General features: G+C 30.5%; 2 protein-coding genes across 4 annotated transcripts; both read left to right on the forward strand.

Moving 5' to 3' along the window:
- The first annotated feature begins 911 nt into the window (after positions 1 to 911).
- On the forward strand, positions 912 to 3,123 carry LOC105669347 (translation machinery-associated protein 7 homolog). Of its 3 annotated transcripts, none has more exons than XM_067360658.1 (4): positions 912 to 1,306; positions 1,697 to 1,771; positions 1,905 to 1,975; positions 2,050 to 2,139. In XM_067360658.1, the coding sequence occupies exons 1-4, from the start codon at positions 997 to 999 to the stop codon at positions 2,107 to 2,109; spliced, it is 516 nt and encodes a 171-aa protein (XP_067216759.1). In that variant the 5' UTR covers positions 912 to 996; the 3' UTR covers positions 2,110 to 2,139. The 3 variants fall into 3 exon arrangements, with proteins under 3 accessions (XP_067216759.1, XP_067216760.1, XP_067216761.1); XM_067360660.1 differs by lacking the exon at positions 1,697 to 1,771 and adding an exon at positions 2,344 to 3,123 and having other exon boundaries at positions 940 to 1,306; XM_067360659.1 differs by lacking the exon at positions 1,697 to 1,771 and having other exon boundaries at positions 916 to 1,306.
- A 114-nt stretch (positions 3,124 to 3,237) lies between these two features.
- LOC105674183 (uncharacterized) lies at positions 3,238 to 13,552 on the forward strand. The gene has a single exon (XM_067360655.1). The coding sequence runs from the start codon at positions 11,997 to 11,999 to the stop codon at positions 13,299 to 13,301; it is 1,305 nt and encodes a 434-aa protein (XP_067216756.1). The 5' UTR covers positions 3,238 to 11,996; the 3' UTR covers positions 13,302 to 13,552.
- The last annotated feature ends 2,378 nt before the right edge of the window (positions 13,553 to 15,930 follow it).

Below are 15,930 nucleotides of genomic sequence, written 5' to 3' on the forward strand. Positions count from 1 at the left end.
AAAAAGGCGTAGAATTTTTTAAAATTTTGGATAGGTCAATATATCCCAATTTAAGAAATTTTGGTCTGCGTATTTTTTCTATGTTTGGAACCACATACTTATGTGAATGCTCATTTTCCAAAATGAAAAATATAAAAACAGGTCAATGTTCTTCCTTAAACGATGCAACATTATCTTCACTGATGCGAACCAGTTTATCAAGTATCGACGTAGATATTGCATCACTCGTTCATCCTCATAAAAGGCCAAGAAAATCTAATTAAAAATATCAAATCTTTTTCATATTTCTTTTTCACAACTAAAAATTCATTATTTTTTGTTTTCAATAATTTTTTGTTTTCAGTGGAATAGGCCTACTGGGGCACTTAAAAAAAATACGCGTCAGCAATAGTACCTCATGGGTGACGTGGAAATCTATTGAAATATTTCCACATAATAAATTTAAAAATAAAAAAATATTTTTAATAAATTTTTTTAACTTTTAATGATCAAGGGAGAAGAACCCAACAACACTCGGATAGCGCCGCTCCTAACGCTCGGCGGCGCTGGCCCTAGCGGCTGCCGCGCGCGCGGTGAAGAGAGGAAAGGAGGCGTATACCACGAGAATCGGCTGAAAAGATGAAATAATTCCGAGGCCTGCACTAGGTAATGCATTTCGTCTAAGTCGAGTTATCAAACATGTTCTGTCAAAGAATTTCTCTTCAAAGTGGACAGAGCAAATACGAGCTGTACTTGGGATAGATGATAAACTTATTCCCAAAATATCTAACCACAATGTACGAGTTTTAGGATCTTTGGGAAAACTAAGAAAAAAAAAACAATATTTTTAACAAAAACTTATACTCTTAAAATAAAATATATAATATTATTTTAAACATATCAAGAGACACGGTAGTGTCTCGCGCCAAGTTCACGCGCAGCGCAAGACCAACCGTGGGTGCGTTCGGGGAGACGCTATTAGCGCTATTTAGCGCTACGAACTGTTCGCGGAGCTAGATGGTAGCGCTAGCAAACGCTATCATGACGTCATCAATGGTGGTGTGTGACGTCATAACTGCGCGCTATCAACGCTATTCCTTCCGAGGTAGTGTGTTGGTAGCGTTAGCGTTTACGAGCTCCGTGAACGCTGTAAATTGTGTAAAATTGTCTAACCATTATTTGAAATCTATTGAACGGCAGCGATATATTAATATTTATTACATATGTACAATGGATAATTCCATCGAAATAACTCTAAAAGATGCTGAAACTGAAGAAGAGTTCAAGTTACGACTTTCACCGACTAGTGCTTTTAAAGCAGAAACCGGTAAGTATTTCTACGTAACTATTAGGTTATGGTTGTTTGATGATTGTGATTTTACTTATTTGTTTTAGTATTATTATTCTTATTTTTAGTTTTTTTTATATAATTGTATACATATTTTTATATAATTTTATATAGTTGTAATTAATTTAATATATGGGGTTTTGGCTTTTATCACAATGTTAATTTAATTTTAAAATATTAATCCTTTATCTTCTTTGTCATTTTCTGTAAATCTATTTTGTAACTTTTAATGCATACATTACAAATATTTTTATGTAGACAAAATATATCATAAAGTAGCTATGCAATAAGTAGGAAAAATAACGAAATTGTCATAAGTTACAGAATAAAGAGAACGTTTTTTATGTGCTTTAATTATTTTACATGCAGATTTGAATTTTGCGACTACATTATTGAATGTTGCACGTCAAGGTGCATGCTTTGGTCAAAACAGTGCATGTTCTGGTAAGAATTGTTTTAACAATCGTCACTCATAGTAATAATATAGTTTATATCTATTGCTTGATGCATGTATGAAACAATCTGTGCTAACTATATCTGTCTTTCTTTGTATTAAAAAAAAAAGATTATTTTTTAGAAACTGAGCATATGCAGACTACAATATCATATGATACTCCGTTGGAAGAAGCATCTGGTTACCAGATTCTGGTATGTGATTAATTTAATTTCTTCTTGACATTGTAAGGTAATTTGGTAATTAATTATATGTATTGTTTTTGTAGATGATATATATATGTTACCTTCTCAGGAACAATCTCAAAGAGAAACGAAAGAGGAAATGAGAGAAGATCCATTGTTTGAAAACAAGGAAAGTAAGGAAATTTTACAATATGAATTGTAATCATTTTAAATTTTATTTTTATGTTTGTTTGTTAAGCAATTTATCTAATTATTTTCTGTTTTGTTAGAGGTTATATTGATTTAATATGTTATATTCATTGTTAAAAATATGTATCTTTCTTAAGCAATTATTTATTTATTTATTTGTAATATCTGACCATTTTTATGTATTTTAGAATGTCTGGTCTAGATGGAGGTAAAAAGAAGCCCTTGAAGGCACCAAAGAAGGAATCGAAAGTTTTAGATGATCAGGATGTAGCATTTAAACAAAAGCAGAAGGAACAGCAAAAAGCATTAGCAGAAGCAGCGAAGAAAGCCAGTCAAAAAGGCCCATTAGTTACTGGTGGTATAAAGAAATCTGGAAAGAAATGATCTCATGTAGCAGTGGGTGAAATTTGTGATTTACTGTGCACATGATGATTACAACAATAATTATGGATTGATTAAGTGTTATATAAGACAACTTTTTTTTATGGTTTTTAATTTTGAGAAATCTTTAAACTTGTAAATAAAAATTATGTATGTATTTTGTGTTAAATTTTTATAAAACCGATATTAATTGAATTGTATTGAATTTGTATGTATATTAATTAATATACAGGACTTATATTTCACAGTAATTACAAAGAAAAATTCAAAATTCATAAAACAATATCAATCCACATTTAGAATATGTCAGTTTTTGATGTTAAATACTATTGATATTAAACTGTTACATTCTCAATATAATTATATGTTGTAATTATGTCATCTATTATGTGATTCTTTTTAGGATTTTGAAAAGGATTTGTGTAATGTAAAATGATATTTTATTCAATATGTGCGCGTTTAATGTATTATTACATTTGCTAAAGGACTTGTCTTGAAAGTTACAGTTTTATATGAAATGCCAAATTAACTCTCATATTCAATGTATTGATATGCAACATAAAAATAAAAACAATGTATCTTTTATACTTCTATGTGTCATATTATATAAAATCAACAGTATTAAAATTGCAATAATTTTATGTGAAATTTATAAAAACTTTATTTTATAATAATTTTAATTTTTCAGTTTAGTTTTCTTATAAAGAAGATTTTTGTTTCATTCTAAAAAGTAATTTAGATTAAAAGATTTATCATCATATAATTGATTAAAAATTGAAATATAAATATAAAATATAATATATTGCAAGCGTTTTAGAAATCAATTTTATCAGTTAGATTCTAACTGATAAGGTACGAATATATGTGGCTTTATCTGTTATTGGAGATTTTTATTCTTATAAATTGTAATCATTTTAAATTTTATTTTTATACACTTATTTTTTTTCGATTGCTAAGCAACTGTAGCTGTTTTAACATACGCTACCACGCTACGCTATTGCTGTTCACGCAGCTCGCATTTGCTAGCGCTATCTTGGCTTCGTGAACAGAGCTAGTAGCGTTAGCGTTGATAGTGCGATAGCGAGCTCCCCGAACGCACCCCGTGTATCTTTACGCGAGACGGAAGGTTCAGATGATAATATTAACTTTAATATGAATAAATAATTTCAATACCTGTGAAATGTTATTTTTACATTATTTCCGCTATTACTTTGTTTCCAATTTTGATAGTTGGATCTATTTTTACAAGACTGTACAAAACACTGCACCATTTTTTATATTCACAAAATATATTTAAAATAACAATTTTAATTAATGTTTTTTCTTGATATAATTTCAAATGCTCATTATATCTGCCCAAATTGCATAATATTTTTGCGTCGAATAATGACCAACTGTACTTGCGTCAAATAGTAGCCATTAAAAAATGTGCACAGTTTATCTCGTCCCCTTCCTTCAGTGGTTTTCCCCTCGCGACGTTACACTCCGTCTCTATACTCCTATGTCCATGGCTGTCATGGATAAACAGAAGATAGATGCGCGATTGCACATGCGCGAGGGAGGAAAAGATAATTTTATCTTGGCACGCAGTAAGATCAGTGTTGCGATATGGGACCGGTTGTATGCGCATGTGCGGCTCTGCGCATGTGCAGTGATGGAGATCCAGTGCCGTTATATGTTATGTGTTGACCGTATGGCGGGACGTTTTGACATGAGAAGGTCTGGTGACTACAAATAAGGTAAGATTTATTTATTTACAAGCATGGAATCTACGGAGCCAGCAACTAAAAAACCAAGAAGTAAAAAATTTCAATCAATTTAAAAAAATTTAGAAATATTTTTAATGTAGCGGGGTAACGGTGCCTTGTTTAATTTGTATGAGACACTGTACTGACGCCGTATTGCCGCACATGCGCATACAACCGGTCCCATATCGCAACACTGAGTAAGATTCACAAAGCTCTATCTATATGTAATATATCTATGGGCCAGCGCCGCCGAGCGTTAGAAGCGGCACTATCTGATTATGAGTGGGTTTTTCTCTCTATTTATTAAAATTTTAAAAAATTTATTAAAATTTATTAAAAATAAATTTTTTATTTTTAAATTTATTAAGTGGAAATATTGAGAGGGGTTCAACTGCCTACATTCCCATTTGCCAACAGCTTTGTTTGCCCACAACATTTTGCCGACAGCTTCAATTGCCGACATTCCCGATTGCCTACAGAGCGATTGCCTACAAGCATTATTGCGCACATTTAAAAATTAAAAATACAAACGTACGTTTGCACACAAGACATTATTGCACACATACACATTGCACACATGATATTATTGCGCACATACACATTGCACACATGACATTATTGCGCACATACACATTGCACACATGACATTATTGCGCACATACACATTGCACACATAATATTATTGCGCACATTTAAAAATTAAAAATACAAATGTACGTTTGCACACAAGACATTATTGCACACATACACATTGCGCACATGACATTATTGCGTTTTGTGTAGAAACTCGTAAACCCATGTTGAACCTCGCTTTGTTTGAAATTTCACGCGTAGGCGGCGGAGGACTTCGCCCCGTAGGGGCGAAGCCTCTCCCCCGCGTAAAACAAATAACAAATCCTACTCAGGTTATACCTAACAAGGTAAACCTAACAAGGTTAACCAAGGTTCACAAACAAAGTTGTAAACCCATGTTGAACCTCGTTTCGCATGGAAAGAATATGCGCAATAATATTATGTGTGCAATGTGTATGTGCGCAATAATGTCATTTGTGCAATGTGTATGTGTGCAATAATGTCTTGTGTGAAACGTACGTTTGTATTTTTAATTTTTAAATGTGCGCAATAATATTATGTGTGCAATGTGTATGTGCGCAATAATATTATGTGTGCAATGTGTATGTGCGCAATAATGTCATGTATGCAATGTGTATGTGCGCAATAATGTCATGTGTGCAACGTGTATGTACGCAATAATGTCATGTGTGCAATGTGTATGTGTGCAATAATGTCTTGTGTGCAAACGTACGTTTGTATTTTTAATTTTTAAATGTGCGCAATAATGCTTGTAGGCAATCGCTCTGTAGGCAATCGGGAATGTCGGCAATTGAAGCTGTCGGCAAAATGTTGTGGGCAAACGAAGCTGTTGGCAAATGGGAATGTAGGCAGTTGAGACCCTCCCGAAATATTTCAATAGATTTCCACGTCACCCATAAGGTACTAATGCTGACGCGTTTTTTTTAAAGTGGTTTTCCCAATAGGCCTATTCCACTAAAGATAAAAATAACAAATTCTTAATTTATAAAAAATATATATATGAAAGAGATTTTCTTAATTACATTTTCTTGGCCTTTTATGAGAATGAACAATTGATGCAATATAATGTAGATAGAAACTACTATTTTTAAAAAAACGCGTCAGCATTAGTACTTCATGGGTGACGTAGAAATCTATTGAAATATTTCCATTTAATAAATTTAAAAATAAAAATTTATTTTTAATAAATTTTAATAAATTTTTTTAAATTTTAATAAATAGGGAGAAGAACCTACTCATAATCAGATAGTGCCGCTCCTAACGCTCGGCGGCGCTGGCCCTAGCGGCTGCAGCGCGCGCGGTAAGAAAAGGAAAGGAGACGTATACCACGGAAATCGGCTGAAATGTTCAACTAATTCCGAGCACTGCTTTATACACACAATATTTGTCCATATTTCTGTTAGACTCATTGCTATTATGTAAAGGCATAAAATTCAGGAGAAATCGTGCATACATTCAAACAAAAAAAAACTTCTTATCTAATTTATGATCTAGTTCAAGTTCATCAAGATGTAACGTCAACCAAAGCATTAAAAGAATAAGAGTAATATTGCGCGCTGGAGAAATTAATTATTTAATGCAGGGCTCGGAATTATTTCATCTTTTTGGCCGATTTTCGTGATATACGCCTCTTTTCCTCTTCTTACCGCGCACGTGGCAGCCGCTAGGGCCAGCGCCGCCGAGCGTTAGGAGCGGCGCTATCCGATTAATGTTAAAAAAATTTATTAAAAATATTTTTTTCCTCAATAGCAATAGTACCTCATGGATGATGTGAAAATCTATTGAAATATTTCCACATAATAAATTTAAAAATAAAAAAAATATTTTTAATAAATTTCTTTAACTTATTATGATCAAGGAAGAAGAACCCAACATTTGGTCAAATGTAAACATATTTAATTAGTTATGAAAAGATCTGATAACATATGTAATTTTATATGATCATATGTATTTATATGATTATATGATCTGTAACGTTGCCGTTTCATGGGCCCGAAGGACGGGCGGAACGCAGCAACAACTTCTGTAACCCAATAAGTAAAAAGCTACCGGGCACCGAAATCTCCCCAAGTGGTATAGCGTAGATTTTAAGGATTTAGAATTAATTCGCGTGATTTTTCTATGTGTCGGCGCCTCATCGAGCTACGCGGAAGATCGACGAGCAGAAGCAAGGCCACGGCAGGGCGGGGCAGGTAACCTTGGCAAAAGCAGAGGACATTCGGGGAAACCACGGTGGATTCCGGGCCTGGAAGGAGCGAAGGGGGACCGCAGTGAAAGGGTGTAGAACAAGATCCGCTCGGGGATCTAGGCAGAACCGAGGATCCGAGAGAACCGGGGCCGGAGAGCAGGGACAGCCGGAGGACCTATATTTATTATACTTAATTTTTATTATAGATACTTATAAAATTTTATAATCACAATGTTGCCGCATATTTAATGATCCCTAATATATACCCCATCATATTTGTTTTAAAGAATTATTTTAAGATTTCAACAGAAACATTTCAATAATATTTTATTAGCAAATATTTGAAAATTGTTAACACTTTGTAAATTTTATCATATAAATATTCACATTTGCAATGTTGAAACATATATTACAATTTCGTTATTTAAGTTTGTATCATAATAAATTTGTGTATGATGCTTTTTATATTATCCTAGAATTGTACTTACATTTATGAATTTCAGTTACAACTTCTTGACAATTTTTGAGTTTTCACAACTAAATATAAAAAATAAATTTCTTTATAGTATTTCTTTTGTAAATAATACATACACTGTAAAAAAAGTATGTAAAGTTACACATATAATGAGTATAACAATTACTTTATTAATAACGGAAATGTATAAATTCATGTATTTTTACAAAAATTATTTTTTTTACTTTTTATTGTGTAAATAATTCTTTATATTTGACGAAAAATTACAAGATTAAAAGTATAATTTATAGATTTTATGTAAATGTACAATTTTTTGTAACATCACATAGCATATGTGATAATATTACGCAGCATATAATAATTTTACACATTATAGCTGCATTTTACGTAAATTTATATTGTAAAAATGACTTGCGTGTCTTACGATGGTATCAACGTCGTAAAACTATGGCGCCTCTGTATTTCGCGCCTATGTTGTGATTGGTTCCCATGCAGTGGTGCTAGAAACGGACCAAAACGGACTCAGTAGCATGTGGAAGGGATGCCACACGCAACTACGTGTTGTCTACATACATGCTACGGTTACTGTATGCTAATGTGATTAGTTTCTGGCTCATCTCTTTGTTACGGCCTTCCACGTTCTGCATTAGTGAATGTGTGATATTAGTGAATGTATGACAAGCCTGCACAAGCAAGTTCATTCAAAAGTTCTCGAAAGAAAAGTAAGTAGTAAGTATGTACATATATAAAAACAATTGACAATATCACACACCACATAAACACACATGTAATTAATCGTGTATAAACTTTATTATTTTGAAAAGGTCAAGAGATTTGAAAGGAAAAGTTTATAAGACCAATTTCTACGCATAATATAAGGCAAATTTTTGATACCGACACTAATCGAAATTAAAAAAAAATAAAGGTTATTAAGAAAGCTCGAAAGAAAGTCCACACGAGTTTCTCGAAAGAAAAGTAAGTATATACATATATAAAAATTTACTTATTTTATAAATACATATATTAAAACAATCAATGTGAATCGATGAATACTTATATCGATGTGTGAAACCGACATTCAGATCAAATTTTATTATCTTTTATTCAATTTTATTATTTTTTTCGTGATTATATATAATAATTTTTCTTACAGTTATCCTTTGGATTAAACACGGCAATTTCTTTTTTTCCCCCTTTTACTTCTACACAACTTTAAAGTTTCTTTTGTTCTAGCCTAAAAATAAAAAAATGTTAAAATGTCAAATGTGTAATTTCACGTTTCCTTCTATTCTTTTGTACAATAAGCATCAGATCTTGCATAAAAACATGTCTCATTTACAAATAACTTGTTTTTTTAGAGGTTGCGGAAAACAATTTAACAGATATTTTAACTTTAAAAAACATATTCTTAGATGGCACACTACAAATTGCAATGAACAAATAGATGTAATTTATCGTTGTAAAGAAAAAGATTGTAATGTCTGTTTCACAAGTAGAAGAGATTTTAATAGACACTTATATCGTCACGTAAGGCAAAGTAAAATTGGTATATATTGTGGATACCCAGCTTGTTTTTGTTGCGACATTAAATATCAGTTGCGATAAAAACACGCGTGGGCCCACGAAAAAGGTTTCGCCGACTTCAGTCGGCATGCGACAAAGGCTTCGCCGACTTAAGACAACAAACAACCAACATGTCCGGCGTTAGCCGATAACCGCGTCACATAAGATTATGACCATTTAGATTGGTTACTTAAAATGTATTTCTTTTGATTGGTTCCCTTCTACCACCGCAAGATGCTATATAAGCAGCGAGATTAATTCACGAAGCTTAGATCTATATAATATCGCGACTTTATAACAAGCCGAGATACATACGAGGCCGAATCCTCTGAAACCTACAGTATTATTTGTACGAAATATAACATAATCACAAATAAACATAGATACGAAACTAATACATTGAGTGAAATTCTTTGTATAAAAATCACGATACGACAGTTTTGATAAAACACTTTTTAAAACAGTCAGTAATTACGCAGTACACATATGTAGACATCACTCAAATATGAATTTGTGTAAGCAATTAAATATTGTTGATGATGCTCATAACGAATTAGATTGTAATATTAATGATAATTGTATTGATACTGGTGATAATTGTATTGCTTTGAATCAGTTTTCCAATGATATTCCAGTAGATTATGTAAGAGCTATTTCACAATTATATTTAAATTTAATTACAAAATATTTTTTGACAGAACATACTTTACAAGCTATAGTAGATGGGATATCATTCATGATCGAACTTTCTCAGCAGCACTTTGTCACTACTTTAAATAATAGTGATTTACAAAATGACATTAAAAAAAGAATCGCTGATATGTTTCAAAGTAGCCATGATTTTCTTTCAAACATTTATAGTCCTGTAAATGGTTGTCTTAGAAGTACTTACTCAAGAAATATTTATTTTCAAAAACATTTTCACATTGTAATGCCCGTACAAATAAATTTAGGATTTAATAACAATCACGAACACTGCTATTACCATTACATCCCAATTTTAAAAACTTTAGAAGTATTATTAACTAATCCAAATATTCTACAGTTTTGCTTAAATTCTTATAATAATTCTTACAATAATTCCTATAATAATAATGTGTTATCCGATATACAAAGTGGTAATATAATAAAAAATAATAATTTCTTTCATGGAAATAAAAATATATTAAAAATTATATTATATCAAGATGCATTTGAAATATGCAATCCACTAGGTACATCAAAAAAAAAGTTTAAACTCGTCGGTCTATATATGATCCTTGAAAATATACCTTCTTACCTGAGGTCAAAAGTTGAACATATACAGCTTGTTTTTCTGTGTTATGAAAAATATATCACGTATTTTGGTTGGAAGAAGGTTATGGAACCTTTAATAAATGATTTAAAAAATTTAGAGAAAAATGGAAGTTATTTCTGTTGCAAATAAACCAATTAATTTCATTGGTATTATAGTAGCTATGTTAGGTGACAATTTAGGAAGTCATCAAATAGGTGGCTTTACAGAAAATTTTAATTCCTTAGAATATTTTTGCCGTTTTTGTGACATAACTCAAAGTCAATTACAATTAACATATGTATGTAAAAATATAAATATAAATCCCGACAATTACAATTTATATGTGAAACAAGCGGAACAAACTATGAAAATCGTAAAAGGTATAAAGCAAGATTCACCTTTGAATAAACTCAATCATTTTCATGTATGCAATCCGGGATTACCACCCTGCATAGCTCATGATCTATTAGAAGGTATTATTCCTTACGACCTTATGTATTGTATTAAATATTTTATTAAAGAAGGATGGTTTAATTATAACTTTTTAAATTCTCGATTGCGAAAAATTAAATTTATAAATGAAAATAAATACAACAACATTCCATTCATAAAAGATTTGGTCAAAATTGCAGGTACTGCAAGTCAAATTAACAGATTATTATTGATACTTCCTTTAGCTATCTTTGATTCAATTAAAAATACTGAAAATGATATTTGGTTATTAATACTGCTTCTTCGAGAAATTTGTTCCTTGAGTTTTGCTTGTGCATTATCGTTTGATCAAGTTGCCTTATTGCAAGAAAAAATCAATGAATATTTATTGCTAAGAGTAAAATGTTTTCCAAACATAAAATTAAGACCAAAGCACCATTATATTTCTCACTATCCTTTTTTAATTGCATTATTTGGTCCACTTAAACACTTGTGGACATTAAGATTTGAAAGTAAACACAAATATTTTAAAAACATCATTAAACAGTTGCAAAATTATAAGAATATAACAAAAATGTTAACATATAAACATCAACTTTTACAAAGTCAACTTCCAAAAAGTACATACTGTTCTTTAGTAATAGCAGATAGTGCAGAAGAATATGTTCCGGAAAATTTTAATAACAATATTTCCTCCGTTATAAAGGATTATTTTTATGATAAAAAGAATGAACATTTTAAATATATAGCTTCTCAAATTACTTTCAAAGGCATTACATATAAAACAAATATGTGTATCTGCGTAGGAAAAGACTGTTACAATTACTTTATCATATGCAAAATCAAATATTTTTTAATAAATAATTCTTATACAGATGTATATTTTCTGGGTACCACAATAAAAATTGTATATAATTCTGATTTTGGAGTATACGAGCAATTCGAAGTTAAAGAAAGTCAAGAACATAAAATCGACAAAATCTCTTTATTTCCGTACTCTGTTTTACTTGCCCCACATCCTATCCTTGAAACTCAGTTAAATTCCATTGCCGTTTATATTTTCAAGTACGCACCTCTTGATCTATAAGATTATAATGTATTATGTAAGTAATATTTTAGTAATACTTATTGTTTATTATTTTTAGTATTATGTATAACATATGTATATGTTTTCTGTTGTGTAGATGTCTTATTTGTTCAAAGTTTGGTCGGCTAATAGAAAACAAAAAATCTCATTAGTAATCAATCAATCTGATACTATGTTATCTGAACTTATTGCAAAAAGTAACAGCAAGCTTGGTATTAACGGTTCAACTCTTGTTATGGAAAAAGATGGTACAAATATTGACGATAATGATGTTTTAAAGTTTTGTTCTGGCGAAACTTTTATGTTATTGCAAGCAGAAGAATTTTGGTTACCTCAAAATGAAACAGAATTACACAATATGGCATCCTGCAATACCCTAAGTGTAGATTCCATGTCTACTTTTTCATCCTCATCAAGTACACGACATCTTTCATCGCCAAAAACTGTATCACATAATGTACAATTGAATAATGATGACGTTTGGACAAGCTTTCGTATACCTTGGCACAATTTGGAATCTACAGTGCTTAAAGAATTAGAAGCAGGAAATCGCAACAAATATATAATACATGCTGTTGTAAATCGTATAGTATCTGAGATGAGGAATGTGCAAGAATTCATTCCATCCAAGGCATTCAAAATAACAGCTAAAAAGATCATCGAAAAGTATCCTCAAACATTCAAGGATATGGATGAAGAAGGTAAAAGTTTCGGAGATGGAAGTTATACATTATACTTAAAACTTCGTGATAGAAATTGCTATCTTAATAGACCACACATGAAAAGATCTTTAAGCCGTAGTTTAAACATACCATTAAAAAAACAACGAAAAGTTTTATCTGCTAAAGCTGGATGCAGCAATTGGCAGCCTGACAATTATGTTGAATCAGAAACAGAAAATATTATAGAAGAAAAAACTGAATTTTTACGAGAAGTAACCTTTCAAGATGCTCTAGAAAATGATCTTGAGACTCAAAAGAAAATTTATTCATATCTTGAAATAATATTTCCTGCACAAAGATTGTTTTTTAATGATGTCCATAAATCACCTACGATAAAAGATATTAAAAATTCATGGCCAATACTTCTACAAAAAAAATATATATTCTGGCATTACCACAAATTAATGGGACACTCTATTACTGTATTGAAAGAACAAATGTTGAAGAAACAGGAAAAAATAATTACCTATGGACGTCTAAAAAACTATAAAGAAATCATTAATTCAACTGAGCTAACAGAGCTTAAATTAATCAAAATTATTATGAAGCATTTTAAAGAAGACTTTTATATATTATGTAAAACATATTCTGTAAGTCTCATTAAAACATATATATATAACTTTGTTAATTATATTATACAGGGTGAGGCAAAAGTATGGAAACCCCCGAATAAGTTTTGAGGAAGGCATTTTACGAAAAAATGTTAAATACAAAAGTTTTAGGAAATTTCTCTGGCTTTTCAATGGTGACCTTGGATTTGACCTTGACCGTAACCTTGAAGGTCATTTGAAGGTCAGAGTAATTTTTTTAAATGGAAACCCCTATTTTTGATTCCAAAATCTAATAGCTGGTGTCAAGAGCTTTTCAAAACACTATAATGAAGTTATTTTTCATTAAGTACTTTTCGAGTTATGAGGCTTGTAAATTACAGTATTTTGACATAAAATACAAAATATCTTGTAAAACATTCAATTTTTGGGAATTTTACCTTAATACTTTTATGCATAAAATAATGAGACGAATCAATTGGTATAAAGAAAACACATTGGTTTTAAAAAAAAGTATGCAGTTGCATGTTGCAAACTACATATTTTTTCTTGAAAGCAACTATGTGTTTTCTTTATACCAATTGATTCGTATTAACAAAAAATACATTTTTTAAAATCTTTTCTATACTAAGAAGGCCCCTTTATAATGTAAGGCCCTAAGCTGTAGCTTATCTAGCTTATGTGTAGATCCGGCACTGGTGCATACATATGTAATAATTAAAAATAAATAATTTAAAAAAATAAATTTACTTTTTACTACTTATTTTTTGTTTATATGTATAATCTTATATCAATAAGTTATAATTAGAGCACAAAAAACAGATATTATACTAAAGATATATTTTTCTAAATTTTTGAAGGTTGAGCGTGTATTACATGTTATTAAAATTTTTAATCTCATAGATATTAAAAATATTTTTTACTTACAGAATATCTCTTAACAATTTTATTGTCGCAATATAGCACTATTATCTCTGTAAACAAAAATCAAATAAAATGCAAAATTTACTTTTGGAATGAGATAATTATCTATTTTTTGTTCAGTCTTATGGTTCAAATTTGCAGAAGTACTAAATTGCGACAATACAATTGTTAACAGATATTTGGTAAATATAAAATATTTGTAATATCTGTAAGATTAAAAATTTTAAACATTACAACATAACATTACAATATATTACAATACTATTATACAATAAAATTGATATAAATTTCAATAAAATATAACTTTTTTAATGTAAAAAAACGTAATTTTTAAAATATTCATAGTAATATTATAAAATCATTTCGTAAATTTACGTTATAATAGTAAATTTCATATTTTGTTTTGCAATTATACAAGTATATAAATTATTATTACACAAAAAATTTTATTTACACATCAAATGTAAATTTAATATATGAAATTGTACAAATATATATACAAAATATATTATTACAAAAACATTTCTAGAACTCTACTTTTAAATGTAAACTTACTTGTGTAAACTGCTTACTTACCATATAAGATAATAATTTTATCTACAAGATGTAAATTTATTAATACTTGTAAATATACACCTTTAATAGTTGGTCTCAATATTACCCACTATAATAGTTGTAATTTTACATGAAAATTTTTTACAGTGTAGCTCGCATAGCTTCCCTTTTGAACACAGCACCTACACCGTCTGAAGCACCTTTACCATGTGCAGTGGCATGATAGTTCCATTCCGCTGCAACATCAAAATCCTCTTCGTGATGCATTAGATTCATCATCTGATATTTATTTTTAAAATGCTGTTTTGCCCCATCGCTAAAGTAGATTACTCTTCTTAGCTTAGGAATTATTATTTTCAATTCAGGAATCAGCATCTTTTATACAGCAGCTGTGTCATGAAGTGTACTATCCGACAAAAAAATAAAACTTTTGTGTTCAAGTTCTAACTCTTTTTTATAGTAACACACGACAGGAAAGACAGTACATTGTGAATTATTAAAATGGAACGCCTGCGATGCATCTTGCACAACATACTTGTAATTCTCAGAAAAATCTAATACTGCAAGAACTTCACCTTTTTTTAAATTCTCTTTTTTTTCCCGATAGAATCGAGATTGTTCTTTTGCAATGAAAGAATGAGGTTTTAGAATGATAAATTTGTCACAAAATTCATCGACAAATTCCGACGACGGAAGAATTTGCGTCTGAAGAGTTGATCTGTCAGTTGTTGTCCAGACACTGAACTGTATGTGGTAAATACCTTTCTCATCTATGAGTTCTTTTAAATGTTTTTTTAGTTCAATAATACCAGGACATTTACTGCATTCACCAATATAACAATTTTCATCAGGATTTTTGCACACGATTTGGCGTAAGCAATCTTTATAATCATGTAAAATCACATTGGAATCTTTAGTAAGATTATTTAAATTGACAGAGTCAATCATCAATTTGCAATTTTGATGTATCGTACAGACACAGACCGAATGCGTACCATTCGCACCAGCAAGTATACAATGTTTTGGTCGGAGTTGGGCAAATTTACTAAAACTAACATGACAGTCAGGATGGCATTTACTATAAATATCATAAAGACTTCTTAAGTCTGAAAGGAGAAGACGTTTCTGAATCAAATCTCTGCCCTCGTCATTTTTTACTGAAACCATATCTTTCATACCTGGCATGATTCTGCTATTTTCGTCACTATTGTAAAAATCTTTAATTCGTGTAACAGTACTTTCCGGCAATGGTTTACCATTCTTAGCAGTTGTTTCTGCTAAA

Source organism: Linepithema humile, chromosome 8 (genome assembly GCF_040581485.1).
Source record: "Linepithema humile isolate Giens D197 chromosome 8, Lhum_UNIL_v1.0, whole genome shotgun sequence".
Lineage (NCBI taxonomy): Eukaryota > Metazoa > Arthropoda > Insecta > Hymenoptera > Formicidae > Linepithema > Linepithema humile.

Coding starts and splice junctions, on each gene's coding strand:
- LOC105669347 (XM_067360658.1), top strand. CDS start 997: ATGGTAGCGCTAGCAAACGCTATCATGACGTCATCAATGGTGGTGTGT. Junction 1,772..1,904: donor TCAAAACAGTGCATGTTCTG/GTAAGAATTGTT, acceptor ATTATTTTTTAG/AAACTGAGCATATGCAGACT. Junction 1,976..2,049: donor CATCTGGTTACCAGATTCTG/GTATGTGATTAA, acceptor TTGTTTTTGTAG/ATGATATATATATGTTACCT.
- LOC105674183 (XM_067360655.1), top strand. CDS start 11,997: ATGTCTTATTTGTTCAAAGTTTGGTCGGCTAATAGAAAACAAAAAATC.